At 57.0% G+C, this 13,261-nt stretch overlaps 2 protein-coding genes across 10 annotated transcripts; both read left to right on the top strand.

Annotated features, from left to right (window-relative positions):
• Positions 1–489: 489 nt before the first annotated feature.
• Positions 490–5,818, top strand: DTX3 (deltex E3 ubiquitin ligase 3). Of its 6 annotated transcripts, none has more exons than XM_040491599.1 (6): positions 505–841; positions 2,152–2,216; positions 2,404–2,480; positions 2,854–3,589; positions 4,552–4,769; positions 5,118–5,818. In XM_040491599.1, exons 3-6 carry the CDS (start codon positions 2,452–2,454, stop codon positions 5,191–5,193), a joined length of 1,059 nt encoding a protein of 352 aa, XP_040347533.1. In that variant the 5' UTR covers positions 505–841; positions 2,152–2,216; positions 2,404–2,451; the 3' UTR covers positions 5,194–5,818. The 6 variants fall into 6 exon arrangements, with proteins under 6 accessions (XP_040347529.1, XP_040347532.1, XP_040347533.1 ...); XM_040491600.1 differs by having other exon boundaries at positions 507–841; positions 2,835–3,589; XM_040491595.1 differs by lacking the exon at positions 5,118–5,818 and having other exon boundaries at positions 490–841; positions 4,552–5,111.
• A 301-nt stretch (positions 5,819–6,119) lies between these two features.
• On the top strand, positions 6,120–13,165 carry ARHGEF25 (Rho guanine nucleotide exchange factor 25). Of its 4 annotated transcripts, none has more exons than XM_040491592.1 (16): positions 6,120–6,309; positions 6,606–6,720; positions 8,985–9,199; positions 9,336–9,431; positions 9,506–9,582; positions 9,779–9,845; positions 10,040–10,143; positions 10,331–10,400; positions 10,519–10,608; positions 10,693–10,785; positions 10,973–11,023; positions 11,225–11,302; positions 11,503–11,703; positions 11,848–12,028; positions 12,272–12,387; positions 12,782–13,165. In XM_040491592.1, exons 1-16 carry the CDS (start codon positions 6,211–6,213, stop codon positions 12,890–12,892), a joined length of 1,764 nt encoding a protein of 587 aa, XP_040347526.1. In that variant the 5' UTR covers positions 6,120–6,210; the 3' UTR covers positions 12,893–13,165. The 4 variants fall into 4 exon arrangements, with proteins under 4 accessions (XP_040347526.1, XP_040347523.1, XP_040347527.1 ...); XM_040491589.1 differs by having other exon boundaries at positions 6,211–6,309; positions 12,272–12,483; positions 12,782–13,163; XM_040491593.1 differs by lacking the exons at positions 6,120–6,309; positions 6,606–6,720 and adding an exon at positions 7,888–8,044 and having other exon boundaries at positions 12,272–12,483; positions 12,782–12,892.
• Positions 13,166–13,261: the final 96 nt, after the last annotated feature.

Raw genomic sequence — 13,261 nt, 5'->3', positions numbered from 1 at the left:
TGTGGGAAGCAGAACAGAACAGAGCTGTTTTTTTCTTTGAGAGTTTTTAACTCTATTTAAACCATAGACTTGACATCCCCCCCCCCCCCAAGCAAGGCATTTAAAAAAAAATGTATTCACCTCCCATTCGGCACTGGCCTCAGTATCCCTGTTTGTGGAAACAAAAATCAGAGGCACTTACCAACACCCATCTGGGAGCAGGTTGTGGGGGTCACAGAAGGTAACAACCTAGGAAAAGGCAAGCGATGAGGGAAGGAATTGAAATAGTTTAGTCCTGGGGTTTGTTTATTTTTCAGAACCAGTGCTTTTCTTTTTACTATGACTCTTCTTCCCATCCCAAATTATTCCTCAAAGGCCCTTCTAGCATAAGGATCACAGAAAAATTGCCCCCTTGCCCACCTACCTAACCGACACTCCTCGCCCACCCATCCACCACCAGCTTGCTGAAGCCGCCACACAGCTGGCTGGAATAGCAAAGGCAGAGGGCCCCTCCCGGGAGGGGGAAGCGAGAAGGGTGGCGTCTCCAAGAGATTTAACCTCCTACCCTCGGATCCACACGCCACCCCCTCCCTCCAAAGACTGGGACGGCGCCTCCATTTTTGTTTTGGGGCGGAAGGGCAGGGGCTCTTGCATGGAAGGGGGTCAGAGAAAACGGTGATTATCACCTGTACGGGAGAAGCGGGTGCTGTCCTCCCTCCTACTCTTTCTCTCGGTCTGCACCCCCTCTCCAAACTCCCCCCACCACCTTCTCGGGGTCTCCCCCCCCTTGTTGCTAGGGCCCAGACCGTCATCCCAGCAACAGCCTCAGTCATGTGACCGGCAATGGCGGCGCTGACGAGAGGTAGGTGAGCCCGGCGCCCCCCACACCCACCGCGCGCCCCCCGGACCCCGCTCGCACCCCCCGCGCGCCTTCCCTGCCCCCCCGAGCCCCCTCCTCTGCCTCCTCACCCGCGCGCGGCTCCAGGGGCCCCCTCCACGCCTGGCCGATCCTCTTCCTATCACCCTCCAGCCTTGGCCTCCATTTGGGGGTTCTGGGGACTGCGATCGGGCCGACATGCACCCCCACCCATTGCTGGGGCTCTGGGGGCTCCGGCGAGAGGGGAACGTGGGGGCTGGTTCTGGGTCTTGCAGGAGGTCATGGGGGGAGGGGTGGGGCTGCCTCAGTTGATGCCCCCAGGGACCCTCGCCCCTCCCGGCTGCCCCTGTCTGGCCTCTGTCTGGAGGGAGGGACTGGCCCTGTGTCCGGCCTGGGTTGCCCCAGAGGAATCGGAGACCCAGCATAAACTGTGGCCCCGCCTCCCTTTTCTGTGCCAGCAGGACTTGGAGCTAAGGACATCTAGGTCCTGGGTTCCCTCTGATGGCGAGGGGGCTGTTCCACCTTGGACAGACCGAAGGAGCTGAGGTTCTAGGATTTCAATTTCACTTTCTGAACCTGGAGGTGCAAATGGCTTTGAGGGGACTATGATGGAGGCACAAACAGAGCCGCTCCCCTTTGGATCAGTCTAGGAATTGAGGTCACACTAATGGCCCCTCTTTCTATTTGAGCTACATGTGGAGGTGTTGTAGGTACACCTCTGTAGCTGAACATGGTTAAGACTCAGGGGAAACAGCAGGCTCCTCCAGCTGAGCCCCTGCTGTTCCCCACCCCTCCCTAAATGCAGACTGGGTTGCTGACAGGCTTATGCTCTAGTGCTGGGTTTAAAAGGTGACAGTAAGAACTTTGTTATTGCAGGGGTTCTTGCCACTTTGTTTGCATTCCAAACGGACTTCTCCTCAAAGAAGTCTCCCTAGCGATAGGGGCTGAATTACTTGGGAATATGGGGCACGGTAAGGAGTTGGGAGCCTAGGAAATCTTCTTATCCATGTGATCTGAGGGAGGTGGCAGGAAAGTCCTCCATCTGTGTGGGCTTTCACCCTTCCTGACTTCTCTTATCTGTGCCCTAGGCTTTCTCCAGAGCCTCAGAGCTGGAGGAGAAAAGAGGAAAGTTAGCATTGTTGAAGTTCCATCTTTAGCAACTTGGGGAGAGGCTGGGGATGGGATTCTGCAGGAAAGAAGGAGAAGAAATGGAAGAGGAGTTTCTGGTTTGTTTCTGGGCTGCTGGTGGAGTGACATTGGTCATCATATCCCTTTACTGTCCCCCTTCCCCCTAGACCTGGTCAGCTGAGTGTGGAAAAAGAGGAATTTCTGCTGCTTTCATCGTCCATGGGCTTTCCAGGTATGTGCCTCCCTTGGGAACTTCAGCTTTCACCTGTAAATTGGTTTCCTCCATTCCATGTGCCAAGTAATCCCAGTAACTTATACCCAGGTTCCCAGTCTTCTGTTACATGGGCTGCTGGGTTGGGGCATGTGGGAAAGGGGTAGGGGGCTTCTCACTTTCCCTCCTTTTCCTTTCCACCTACCAGGTCACACAACCTTCAAGTAGGGAGCAGGGACAGAGAGAGAGAGCCTGCATGCCAATTCTAAGCTCTTCAGGATCAAAGTGAGCAAAAAGGAGGGTCAAAAAGTCTCCCTCCCCTTTAAAGAGCCCAGTTTTCACCCAGAGGGAGGAGGGCTAGATGATTTCTGTGATCTTGGGAGGAGTGTAAAGAGAACCAAGACTGATGCTTGGCTCAGATGATGATAATAATAAAGTTATTAAAACTTGTTTTGCTCTTCAGTGGGTGCTGGGGGTTTGAAAGATAGGAGGAGACAGAAAATGAACTTGGGGGAGGAGTTGGGGTTGGCCTTTGAGACAGTAGAGGTAATATAGGGTTGGAAAGGAACCTGAAGTAGGAGGCACTGACTTTGTCAAATAGGGACCCCCCACCCTGAGTCCCTTTCACCCTGGGGGCAGTGTCGTTCGTCCTGTCCAGAATGGCAGCCTGTGGAGGCACCTGCAAGAACAAGGTGACTGTCTCTAAGCCTGTGTGGGACTTCCTGAGCAAGGAGACCCCAGCCCGGCTGGCCCGGCTTCGGGAGGAGCACCGTGTGTCCATCCTCATAGACGGCGAGACTTCTGACATCTATGTCCTCCAGCTTTCCCCGCAGGGCCCTCCCCCTGCTCCTCCTAATGGGCTCTACCTGGCCCGGAAGGCTCTCAAGGGGCTGCTGAAAGAGGCTGAGAAAGAGCTGAAGAAAGCTCAGAGGCAGGGAGAGCTTATGGGCTGCCTAGCTTTGGGGGGTGGTGGGGAACACCCTGAGCTGCACCGCCCAGGGCCTCCCCCTCCCCCTCTGCGAGCAGCCCCGCTCCTGCCCCCAGGGGCTCGGGGGCTTCCCCCGCCTCCTCCTCCCCTACCCCCTCCTCTTCCTCCCCGCCTTCGGGAGGAGACAGAAGAGCAGGAGAGCACCTGCCCCATCTGTCTGGGGGAGATTCAGAATGCCAAGACATTGGAGAAGTGCCGGCACTCATTCTGTGAGGGCTGCATCACCCGAGCCCTGCAGGTGAAAAAGGCCTGTCCCATGTGTGGCCGCTTCTATGGGCAGCTGGTGGGCAACCAGCCCCAGAATGGGCGGATGCTGGTCTCTAAGGACGCCACACTCCTGCTGCCAAGCTATGAGAAGTACGGCACCATCGTCATCCAGTACGTCTTCCCGCCCGGTGTCCAGGGGGTAAGAAGACCTATGGCCTGCCTTTGCCCTTTGGTTTAGCCCGAGCTCCTTTGGTGTGCCCCAAGCATGTTCTCTGGCCTAGGAAAACTGGGTGAGGGGGAATGTGTTCGTTAGATGTGATGTAGTCTTGCCGTCTCCCAGCATGCCTTCCCACTCAGTGCCCTGGAGCTGGGAGGTGCCCCTTGAGGCCCAGCTTTTCCATTCCACGACTCCATGGCACACATGAAAATCAGGTATGGGAGAAAGGAATTGAATACCGTTTCCTTGATGACCTTGGACGTCATCAGCTATTCCTGGCAGAGGTGAATTCCGTGGAGATGGTGGCTCACGTGTAGGCAGGCACAGCCCGAAGGGATCTGACCCTCCTCACAGAGCAAGAGCGTTACTTTGTTCCAGATTGACAAGGGAGGAAAATCTTGATGACAGTGGAAAGTTAAAACAGGAGTGGTCAAGAGCCTATGGGTGTTTTCCTGCTTGACCAAGAGTGATTGCCGGTCCTGGTTGGCAGAGGGATGAGGAAGCTCTGAAGAGGAGTAATGGGAAAATGGAACAGGTTAGGCAGGCAAAGAAGCACTGGGAGTGTTTTCAGGTGGGAGAAGGGAAGGCTGCAAGATAGATTATTGTCAGTCTTCACGTTTCTGCTGAGCTGTCTGGTGAGTAAGGACCAGCTACTTTCCGTCACTTTTGGGAATCCGTTCATTGCCGAATTGAGACTTGAGGGATTGAGGCCGCAGAAAGAACCTCTTTAACAGTAAGGGTTTTGTCCAAAGACAGGCTTCTGCCGCCCAAACCTGTCAAGGAAGTGTCTCCTTCCTTGAAAGGCTGTCAGCCTGTGGCTGCCTTGCCAGCATTAGCTGGGGGTGGCCCCAGACAGACAGCTGGCCAGGATGACCCTCTGTTGGCATCATGGGCCTTCAGATGCCCAGCTGCTCATTGTCCACTTTGCTTCCCCTTCCTCCCAGGCTGAACACCCGAACCCAGGAGTTCGGTATCCTGGCACCACACGGGTGGCCTACCTCCCGGACTGCCCTGAGGGCAACAAGGTGCTGACCCTGTTCCGCAAGGCATTTGACCAGCGTCTCACCTTCACTATCGGCACGTCCATGACCACAGGGAGACCGAATGTCATCACCTGGAACGACATCCACCACAAGACCAGCTGCACAGGGGGACCCCAGCTGTGCGACCCTCCTTCGTTTTCTTTTCCTTGGCTCCTCCCCTTCTCTCCATTTCCAGTGAGGGAACCACATCGGGCCCCCTCTCTCTGGGAACCTCCCAACTGGAGAGGACCACCCCCAAACTATTCAACCATCTTTTCCGTCCCAGTTTCTCTACATTAAACCTGGTCCAATATGCCCAGCTTCACCTATGAAAATAAGCAGAAGTGGGCTAAGTTATCTCAGATTTGCATATCCTTAGGGGAGACGGGAAGGGGCTGGAATGGGGCACCCAGAATGAAGGTGAGCATGAGGCTAATACGAGTAAGCTAAAACAGCTAATCCTGACCTTCATTTCTCTTTGCTCCCAGGTTTGGGTACCCGGACCCCACGTACCTGACCCGGGTGCAAGAAGAGCTGAGAGCCAAGGGTATCACAGATGACTGAAGGACGTCCCCTTTGCCAGGCCCTTGCCTTTCCACATAGGACCCAGCGGAAGCCTCTGTTCTCCTCTCTCCCTCTGCCCCCCACGCCACACAAATAGGGGACCCGTCTGACTGGGGAAGGAGTTCAGAGAGGGAGGGGGCAATCCCTTCCCCTGTCCCCCACAGGCCAAGTGCTTCAGTGCAGTGCTTGAGAGCCACTCCCTTCCGGCAGGAGGCTCTGCTCCCCTCCTCCCTGTGTACATACTCCCGATCTCCCTACCCCCTCCATTGCCCTTGGCTTTTTCTGGTATGTGCTGTGCTCCAGTGACTAAGCTGAGAAAGGACCTGGGTGGGGAGGGAGGGTCTCTTGAGCCCCCTGCCCCCACAAACTTCTCCACTGCTGAACTTAGGTGTGGGGGAGGGGGAATGGGGCTGGTGTGAGCCCCCAAGGAGCCGGCCTTGTGTGTTCTTCAGAAATAATCCCCCTTCTACCTTAACCTTGTCTTTTCTCTCCTGTGTCTCCGTCTCTGTCAGTCTGTCTCCCGCTCTTCTCTGCCCCCTATAAGGAGCCTCTTTACCCTGTTCTGGAATCGCCGCCAGACTGTAGCTTTTAATTTAATAAAAATAAAGTAAAATATGCAACTCTCCATGCCACACCCGTTCAGTTCTGTGGACCAGGGTGGGGGTGGGGTGGGGAGCGGAACCTGCTGAGAAGGGGAAGGCCGTGGGGGGGTGGGTATCCCTGTGTATCTCCCCAGTCTCTCTGTCTCCAGAGCGCTTGGGGAGAAGGTATTTAGTGGGCTTCTGCCACTTCCACGTCCGAATCGGGATTTAGAGGGGTTTGTTTGTTGTTGAACTTTGGTTGTAGAGAAAGGAGCAACCCTACCCCTTTGAGAAGTTTGGCTGGGATGGGAGTAGGGGCGGAGCCGGGCAGGGGGCGGATTCGGCAGCAGCAACTCCCCGGACGCACGCAGGCCTTGAGCCCCCCAGCTTCCGTGCCCCCTCAGCCCTGAAACTTGGAGCAGGGTAGGGGTCCAGCATGAAGCCCCCGGACCGCCCCGCCCCTGGCCGCACTGACCGGATACTGGGGGTCATGGGGGGCATGCTGCGCGCATGCGCCCTACCCGGGCAGGCGGGGGTAAGAAAGTGGGACCACGGTGGGGTCGGGTATGTTCAGGCGGTTTCAGGAGGTCTGCACCCCACAAATGAATTTACCTGCAAACAGGAATTCTGCAGGGCAGAATTCTGCAGGAATCTAAGAGTTCCAAAAGAGGGCCATAGCCCTGGTCTGGGTGAACCGCTCCCTCCAACCCAGCCTCGGCGACCGTTTTACAACAATGTGGATTTGACAGGAGGAAGAAGGGAAAGCGGGAGGTCAAGTCTGGGCGTGGAGGGCGGTTTCCTTACTACCAATCTTACTACCTTACTACACAGCCCCCGAAGAGAAGCCCCCTAGGGCCAGGAGGGACCGAGCCACAGTCTGACTGTACCGAGGGGCATCAGAAAGGGGAGCGCGAACGTGCGGTTCCCGCCTGGGCTCCGCTGCCCGGTAAGAAGCTGGGGGTGGGTGGGCACAGTTTGCGGTCCTGCGCACAGTGGCGAATTCAAATAATGCTGCGCTTATTAGCATAAAGGTTCGCATCTAATCTGCATGAGACCCATTTAATTGCCAAGACCTCCAGGCTTCTCGCCCTCTAGTCCGCTGTGTGCCCCACATCAGCTGGTCCCGAGCCCCCGCAGGCGGAGTGTCCCCACGCCCCACCCCTGGCTCGTCGCCAGCCCAGGCTCCAGGACTTCGCCTTAATTGGTGATTAGCCTCAGCTGGAGTCCTGGGGCCTGGAGGAAAGAAGGGTCTGGCGAGAGGGCGGCACCTGGGCGGTGTTCCCCACAGAGCTCCCCATTCACTCATCCCCGAAGTTGGGGAGGGGGCTTGTCTACCCCTGCGCGGCTTGGGAAAGTCCCAACACCCAGGACGTCTTCGCACAGATCCAGGCCCATCCGTCCGCTCCCTTCCACCGCAGAGGCTGAGGGGCGACCTGGGCAGACCCCGCCGCCCGGCTTAACCCCCACCCAGCGCACCGCAGTCGGGAGCCCGAGAGGCAGGAGGGAGGGGAACCCGAGGCGGGGGAGCCGAGGCTGGAGTGGAGAGGCGGAGGCTGTGGGGACGTGGAGTGGGAACGTGGTGGTGCCTGGGGGAGGGGGATTGGGGCTGGAGCGCGGCACAGGCTGGGGCTGGAGCGGGGAACGGGAGGGAGAGGGCGGAGCTGGGCCGCAGAGGCCCCTCCCCGCGGCGGCACCGCGGCCGGGCCTGTTATTCGGCTCGCCGTTCGGCCCGGACCCGCGCAGCGCCAGTGACTCGGGGAGTCGGCCCCCGCCTTCTCCCTGCCCGGGCCTAGAACCATCCCAAACCCGAGAGGCCGGAGACAGAGCTGGAGAGGCTGCCGCATCCCGGCCCAGCTTCCCCCACCATCCCTCCCCTCCCCGCTGGACATCTGGACCCTGGGCCACGCACCGACTGGGTTCCGGAAACACTCCCCGCCCAGCTCGGCCGCCCGGCCTCGCGCCGCCCGCTCTGCAGAGCCCCCAGCCCTCCTCCAGACCAGACTTCCGCCTACCCCTGGACTCCCCCTCCCTGTTCCGTCCCTCCCCCCCTCCCCCAGCCTGGAGCGGGGTAGGAGGGAGGGGGGGTGCGCGCCCGGCGCCGTCCCCGCCCCGCCCCCCGTGATTCCCCCTGCATGGCCGGCCCGGGTGGGGGGTGCGGGGGGGCCCGGGCGCCATGCGGGGGGGGCACAAGGGGGGTCGCTGTGCCTGTCCCCATGTGATCCGAAAAGTGCTGGCAAAATGCGGCTGCTGCTTCGCCCGGGGGGGACGTGGTGAGTTCGAGGAGGTCGCAACGGCCCAGTGTTGAGTTGGGGCGGGGGGGCGGGCCGAGGGTTCAGGACTTCGGATTGCGCTGACCCTAGGGATTTAGAGGCTGGAGACCTGTACCTGTGTTTTCCAGGAAAGTGACTTAATAGATGATCTCCAAGATCCCGTCTGCCTCCAAATTTTTATCAGTTCAAGTTAAGGAAATTGGGGAAGGGGCAGGAGACTCTGCTCTCTGTTTTGTAGTCAACTGGGTATGAAAAAACCCATCCACAATCCCCTTGGGCCTAGGACTGTATCTTCCTTAAATCCTTTTGCTGAGAATCTACTTCAGATCTGAAAAGGGCCAGAGGAATGGAGGAATGAGGATGGGGGTCTAGCAGGGGCTTTATGACAAAGCACAGCTCCTCTGTTCCTGGGCCCAGGGCAGATAGCCCTCACGAGCTCTCCTCACTTGTCCCCTCTATTGGGTTTGTGCATGTGTTGGGGAGATGGGCTGCAGAAGTCTTTTCTTTTTATAGTAATTACTGCAACTGGTGGAGGAGGAGTCTGGGGGTGGCTGATGGGCTTTTAGCTGCCCCCCCCCACCTTCTCAGGGAATGGTCTGTGCCCATTGGAAGGGGGCAGATTGTAGGAGAGCAGATGGCCACCCTCAGCTTCCAGTGTCTGCCCAGATGGCTGCCCCCCCATATCTATGCCATGCTCAGGATATGGGGGAACGGAGGTTTCCAGGCCTTGGGAGCCCAGGTGTTTACTGTCCTTCCTTCCAAGGGTGCCTAGGTGAAATTTTCTATCCCTGCCAACTCAAATGAGGATGGCAAGAGAGTGGGCCCTGGGGGAGAGGGGCTCAGCATCATGAAGAGGAGGCCTCTGGGAGCTCCCTAGGGGCCCTGCATCTGGAGCTAGAGTAATATCTATGGCCCCTTTTCTCCCCCCACTCCCCATTAGAATCCTATTCCATTGCTGGCAGTGAGGGGAGTATCTCAGCTTCAGCTGCTTCGGGTCTGGCTGCCCTCTCTGGCCCCAGCTCTGGCCTCAGCTCTGGCCCCTGTTCCCCGGGCCCCCCAGGGCCAGTCAGTGGCCTGAGAAGATGGTTGGGTCATTCCAAACATTGTCTCAGTGTGGAAACTGAGGCAGACGGTGGCCAGGCTGGACCATATGAGGTGAGCAGGGAGCACCACAGAAGCATGTATGACATCCATGAAGGACACTGGGAGAGAGGGCAGGTTGGGGGCCACTGGTCATTGGGGAGAGGTAGCTACTGTCCATGACCTCTGACACTTGACCTCTGGTTCCCAGAACTGGATGCTGGAACCAGCTCTAGCCACTGGAGAGGAGCTGCCAGAACTGACCCTGCTGACCACATTGTTGGAGGGCCCTGGAGATAAGACACAGGTATGAAGAAATGGATCTGCACAGCTCCCCAAAAGGCATCCATTTGCTTACTCTAGGATGTTCTTTCCTTCCAGCCACCTGAGGAGGAGACCCTATCCCAGGCCCCTGAGAGTGAGGAGGAACAGAAGAAGAAGGCTCTGGAAAGGAGTATGTAAGTGTCCCCACACTCTCCCTCCCTTTTGCTCCCTCCCCCCCCCCCCTTGTGCAACTTCCAGAGAACTGTCCCTCACATTTTAGATTTGATACTTGGAATTTCCTCTGAGGTTGGTTGTGGTAATGAAGGAGCTTCTAGTCCAGTAGGGAGGAAGTGGCTAAATCAACCATGTGCACTCCTGCTCTCTTCCCAGGTATGTCTTGAGTGAGCTGGTAGAGACAGAGAAAATGTATGTGGACGACTTGGGGCAGATTGTGGAGGTAGGTCCCTTTTCTCTTCTCAGCTCTAGCCCAGCCCTTTCCCTCTGCCCAAGGCTAATTTTAGGGGATGCCTTGATACTCCTCTGTCCCACCTTCCCAGCACCCCCCTACATCCTAGACTTCTGGGGGGGAGGGGTTTTTCCTACCAGGGCTGGCCCCTGACCGCTCACGCTCTCATCCCAACCTTCCTACAGGGTTACATGGCCACCATGGCCGCTCAGGGGGTCCCAGAGAGTCTTCGAGGCCGTGACAGGATTGTGTTTGGGAACATCCAGCAAATCTATGAGTGGCATCGAGAGTGAGTGATGGATTCCTGAGAGTGAGGGTGAAGGGCATAGATGTTTGGTAGTCTCTGTATCCCACCCATGGGCCCACTGCTGTCTGAGAAACGTTTGGAGTGGCTTAATGGCACAGCTAGGGTAGACAGCTCTAAGTTGAGTGGGGTGGGGGTATTTGACCAGCCTTTTCCCTGCCAACCCTTCCAGCTATTTCCTGCAGGAGCTGCAGCAGTGTTTGAAGGATCCTGATTGGCTGGCTCAGCTATTCATCAAACACGTGAGGCTTAAGAGGGTGGGGCCCTGGAGGGGAGGGGCTTGGGAGTGGGTCACAGCTCTCTGGAGAGGGGCTTTCTCTCCGCGCCCATCCGGCTCTCCTTAAACTTTACCCCTGTTAGGAGCGCAGGCTGCATATGTACGTGGTGTACTGCCAGAATAAGCCCAAGTCCGAGCACGTGGTGTCAGAGTTTGGGGACAGCTACTTTGAGGTCAGTGGCCGAGGCACCTTGGGGAAAGGGGAACAGAATCATCAGGCTTTCTAGGCTACATAACCACCCAGTCCCTGTCCCCAGGAGCTCCGGCAGCAGCTAGGGCACCGCCTGCAGCTCAATGACCTCCTCATCAAACCAGTGCAGAGGATCATGAAATACCAGCTGTTGCTCAAGGTCAGGACCACCTGTTCCCTGGGGGTACCTCTGGTTGGGACAGCCCTTTTCTCATTCATCTCTTCAGAGTTCCTAAGGCGCCCCCCATACTTCCTGGGCATCCTCACCTGTGCCTTCAAGGGGAGGATGTGAGAGTTTCTGAGGGTGTCCTCAAAACCTCCCTGAGCGTTTCTTTTCTACATCTTAGGATTTTCTCAAATATTACAGTAGAGCTGGGATGGATACTGAAGAGCTGGAGGTGAGGACTCCCAGATCTTCCTGGACACTTTTTTTTTTATCCTTCCAGGATCTTACTGTTTTAGTCTTCTGGGTTCTCCCAGCTCCTTGGGTGGTTTGAGCTGTCTCGCTTTTACGGGGAGGCTGGTTGAGAGGTGAAACATGGTCTGAAGAGGTCTCTTCCTTGACAATGACAATGCTTCTCTCTTCACCTGCGATCCAGCAAGCTGTGGAGGTCATGTGCTTTGTACCCAAGCGCTGCAATGACATGATGACCCTGGGGAGACTTCGGGGGTTTGAGGTATGGGGATAGAACAGGAAACTGGAGGCCCAATGCTCTTCTGCCCCAGTCTGAGTACTTGGGACGTCCTAATGGGGAATTGTCCTCCCCTGGGACTGACCCCATGGTTGGTTGGGAGCGTCAGGGGAAGGAGGGAGGAACAGAGAGTGCCCCTTTTCTCTTCTCACTTTTTTCTCAAAGCCACCGTCCTTTGGTTCTAGGGCAAACTGACTGCTCAGGGGAAGCTCTTGGGCCAGGACACATTCTGGGTCACAGAGCCTGAGGCTGGCGGTCTGCTCTCCTCCCGGGGTCGAGAGAGACGTGTCTTCCTCTTTGAGCAAATCATCATCTTCAGCGAGGCCCTGGGAGGAGGAGTACGAGGTGGAACGCAGGCTGGATATGTGTACAAAAGCAGCATCAAGGTGGGGAGGAGGCCACAAGGGAGGGGTCTGCCTGGGATAGGGTGAGACCTCTGAGAGAATGTCTGGTTCTTGGATTTGTTGGAAGGGGCAGGAACCGGAGAGGGCCTAAAGAATTTGGGGGCTGTCTCCTATTTGCCAATCCAGGTGAGCTGCCTGGGACTGGAGGGGAACCTCCAAGGTGACCCTTGCCGCTTTGCACTGACCTCCAGAGGGCCAGAGGGTGGGATCCAGCGCTATGTCCTACAGACTGCAGATCCTGCGGTCAGTCAGGCCTGGATCAAGCAAGTGGCTCAGATCCTGGAAAGCCAGCGGAACTTTCTCAATGGTGAAGCTCTCACCCTCCCTCCCCCACATGTTCCTTTGGCCCTTTGACCTCCTGAATCCCTCCCTCACTGCCCAGTCTCCAATCCCTGCCCTCTGACCCCAGCTTCTCTTCATCTCCCCAGCAATTTATACTGGCTGACAGTTCATGGGAGGAGGGCAAAGTGGGAGGGTGGTCTGGGCAGAGCTCTTAGGGAAAAGGCCTGTCTCTGTTGTAACTCTCCTTCTGTTCCTCTCTTTGCCCCAGCATTGCAGTCACCCATTGAGTATCAGAGGAGGGAGAGTCAGACCAACAGCCTGGGGCGGCCAGGAGGGCTTAGGGTGGGGAGTCCTGGGAGAATCCGGCCTGGAGACCGGGCCCAGGTCAGCACACAAGCACCCATCAACGGCTCTCTCCCCTCCCTGCTGCTGTTGCCCAAAGGGGAGGTGGCCAGAGCCCCCCTGCCCCTGGACACACAGGTATGAGGAATGGAGCGCCCCTGCTATAGAATGGGGAGGGCTCCTCTTGTTCTGGGATCCCTAAATTCCCTTCCCCCCATATTTCCTTATAACCACCACCTGCCTTTTGTCTGCCCCTTCCTACTGCCCTACTCTTACCTGTCCCTCTTCCAGTTCAACCCTGGGAGAGGCTGATGGTCTCGGATCATCTAAGATGCCTGGCAAGAGGAGGTGGCTTGGCTAGGGCATGCACTGAAAAGACAGGAGTGAGGGTGGATTCCGGAACTTTTTTTATCCTCTGACTTGAGTCTTTCCTCAGGCCCTCAGTGACTTCCCCCAAGCTCCTCGTGACTCTCCTCCAGCTCCACCAATCCCAAATACCCCTCCCTGCCAAGCCAGACTTGCCAAGCTGGATGAAGATGAGCTGTAACTGGTGAAGGCCTGGGGTGGTGCTGGCCCGGCCACCCTATTTCCCGAGGAACTTCAGGGCAAACCTTCTGGCATCACCTCAGAATTCCTTCTTGATGTGTCTGGAGAGGGGGCAAGGCTGGGAGTGGTGTTGACTTGGATGAGGATACCTAGACTCAAAAGGACTTCTTTCTGTTTAAGGAATGTAGGTTCCTTCAGCTCCCACCCCTTCTGCATGCATCACAGGTGCCCCCCCAAAAGGAGGATGTGTGGGTGGGTGGGAGGGCTGGGGCAGGGGCCAGGTAAAAATGATTGGTTTTGATTTTGATTTTGTTTCTTTCGGTTTTCTGAAAATAAAGGTTTTGTGATATCACTAAGGCTGCTGTCTCGG

The sequence above is a fragment of the Herpailurus yagouaroundi genome, unplaced genomic scaffold (assembly GCF_014898765.1).
Source record: "Herpailurus yagouaroundi ecotype Mexico unplaced genomic scaffold, PumYag 182, whole genome shotgun sequence".
Taxonomy (NCBI): Eukaryota; Metazoa; Chordata; class Mammalia; order Carnivora; family Felidae; genus Herpailurus; species Herpailurus yagouaroundi.
This window is presented reverse-complemented; position numbering and strand designations above follow the sequence as displayed.

Coding starts and splice junctions, on each gene's coding strand:
- DTX3 (XM_040491595.1), top strand. CDS start 2,452: ATGCCAATTCTAAGCTCTTCAGGATCAAA. Junction 2,481..2,853: donor CTAAGCTCTTCAGGATCAAA/GTGAGCAAAAAG, acceptor CGTCCTGTCCAG/AATGGCAGCCTGTGGAGGCA. Junction 3,590..4,551: donor TCCCGCCCGGTGTCCAGGGG/GTAAGAAGACCT, acceptor CCTTCCTCCCAG/GCTGAACACCCGAACCCAGG.
- ARHGEF25 (XM_040491589.1), top strand. CDS start 6,211: ATGAAGCCCCCGGACCGCCCCGCCCCTGGCCGCACTGACCGGATACTG. Junction 10,144..10,330: donor ATCTATGAGTGGCATCGAGA/GTGAGTGATGGA, acceptor CAACCCTTCCAG/CTATTTCCTGCAGGAGCTGC. Junction 11,303..11,502: donor GGAGACTTCGGGGGTTTGAG/GTATGGGGATAG, acceptor CTTTGGTTCTAG/GGCAAACTGACTGCTCAGGG.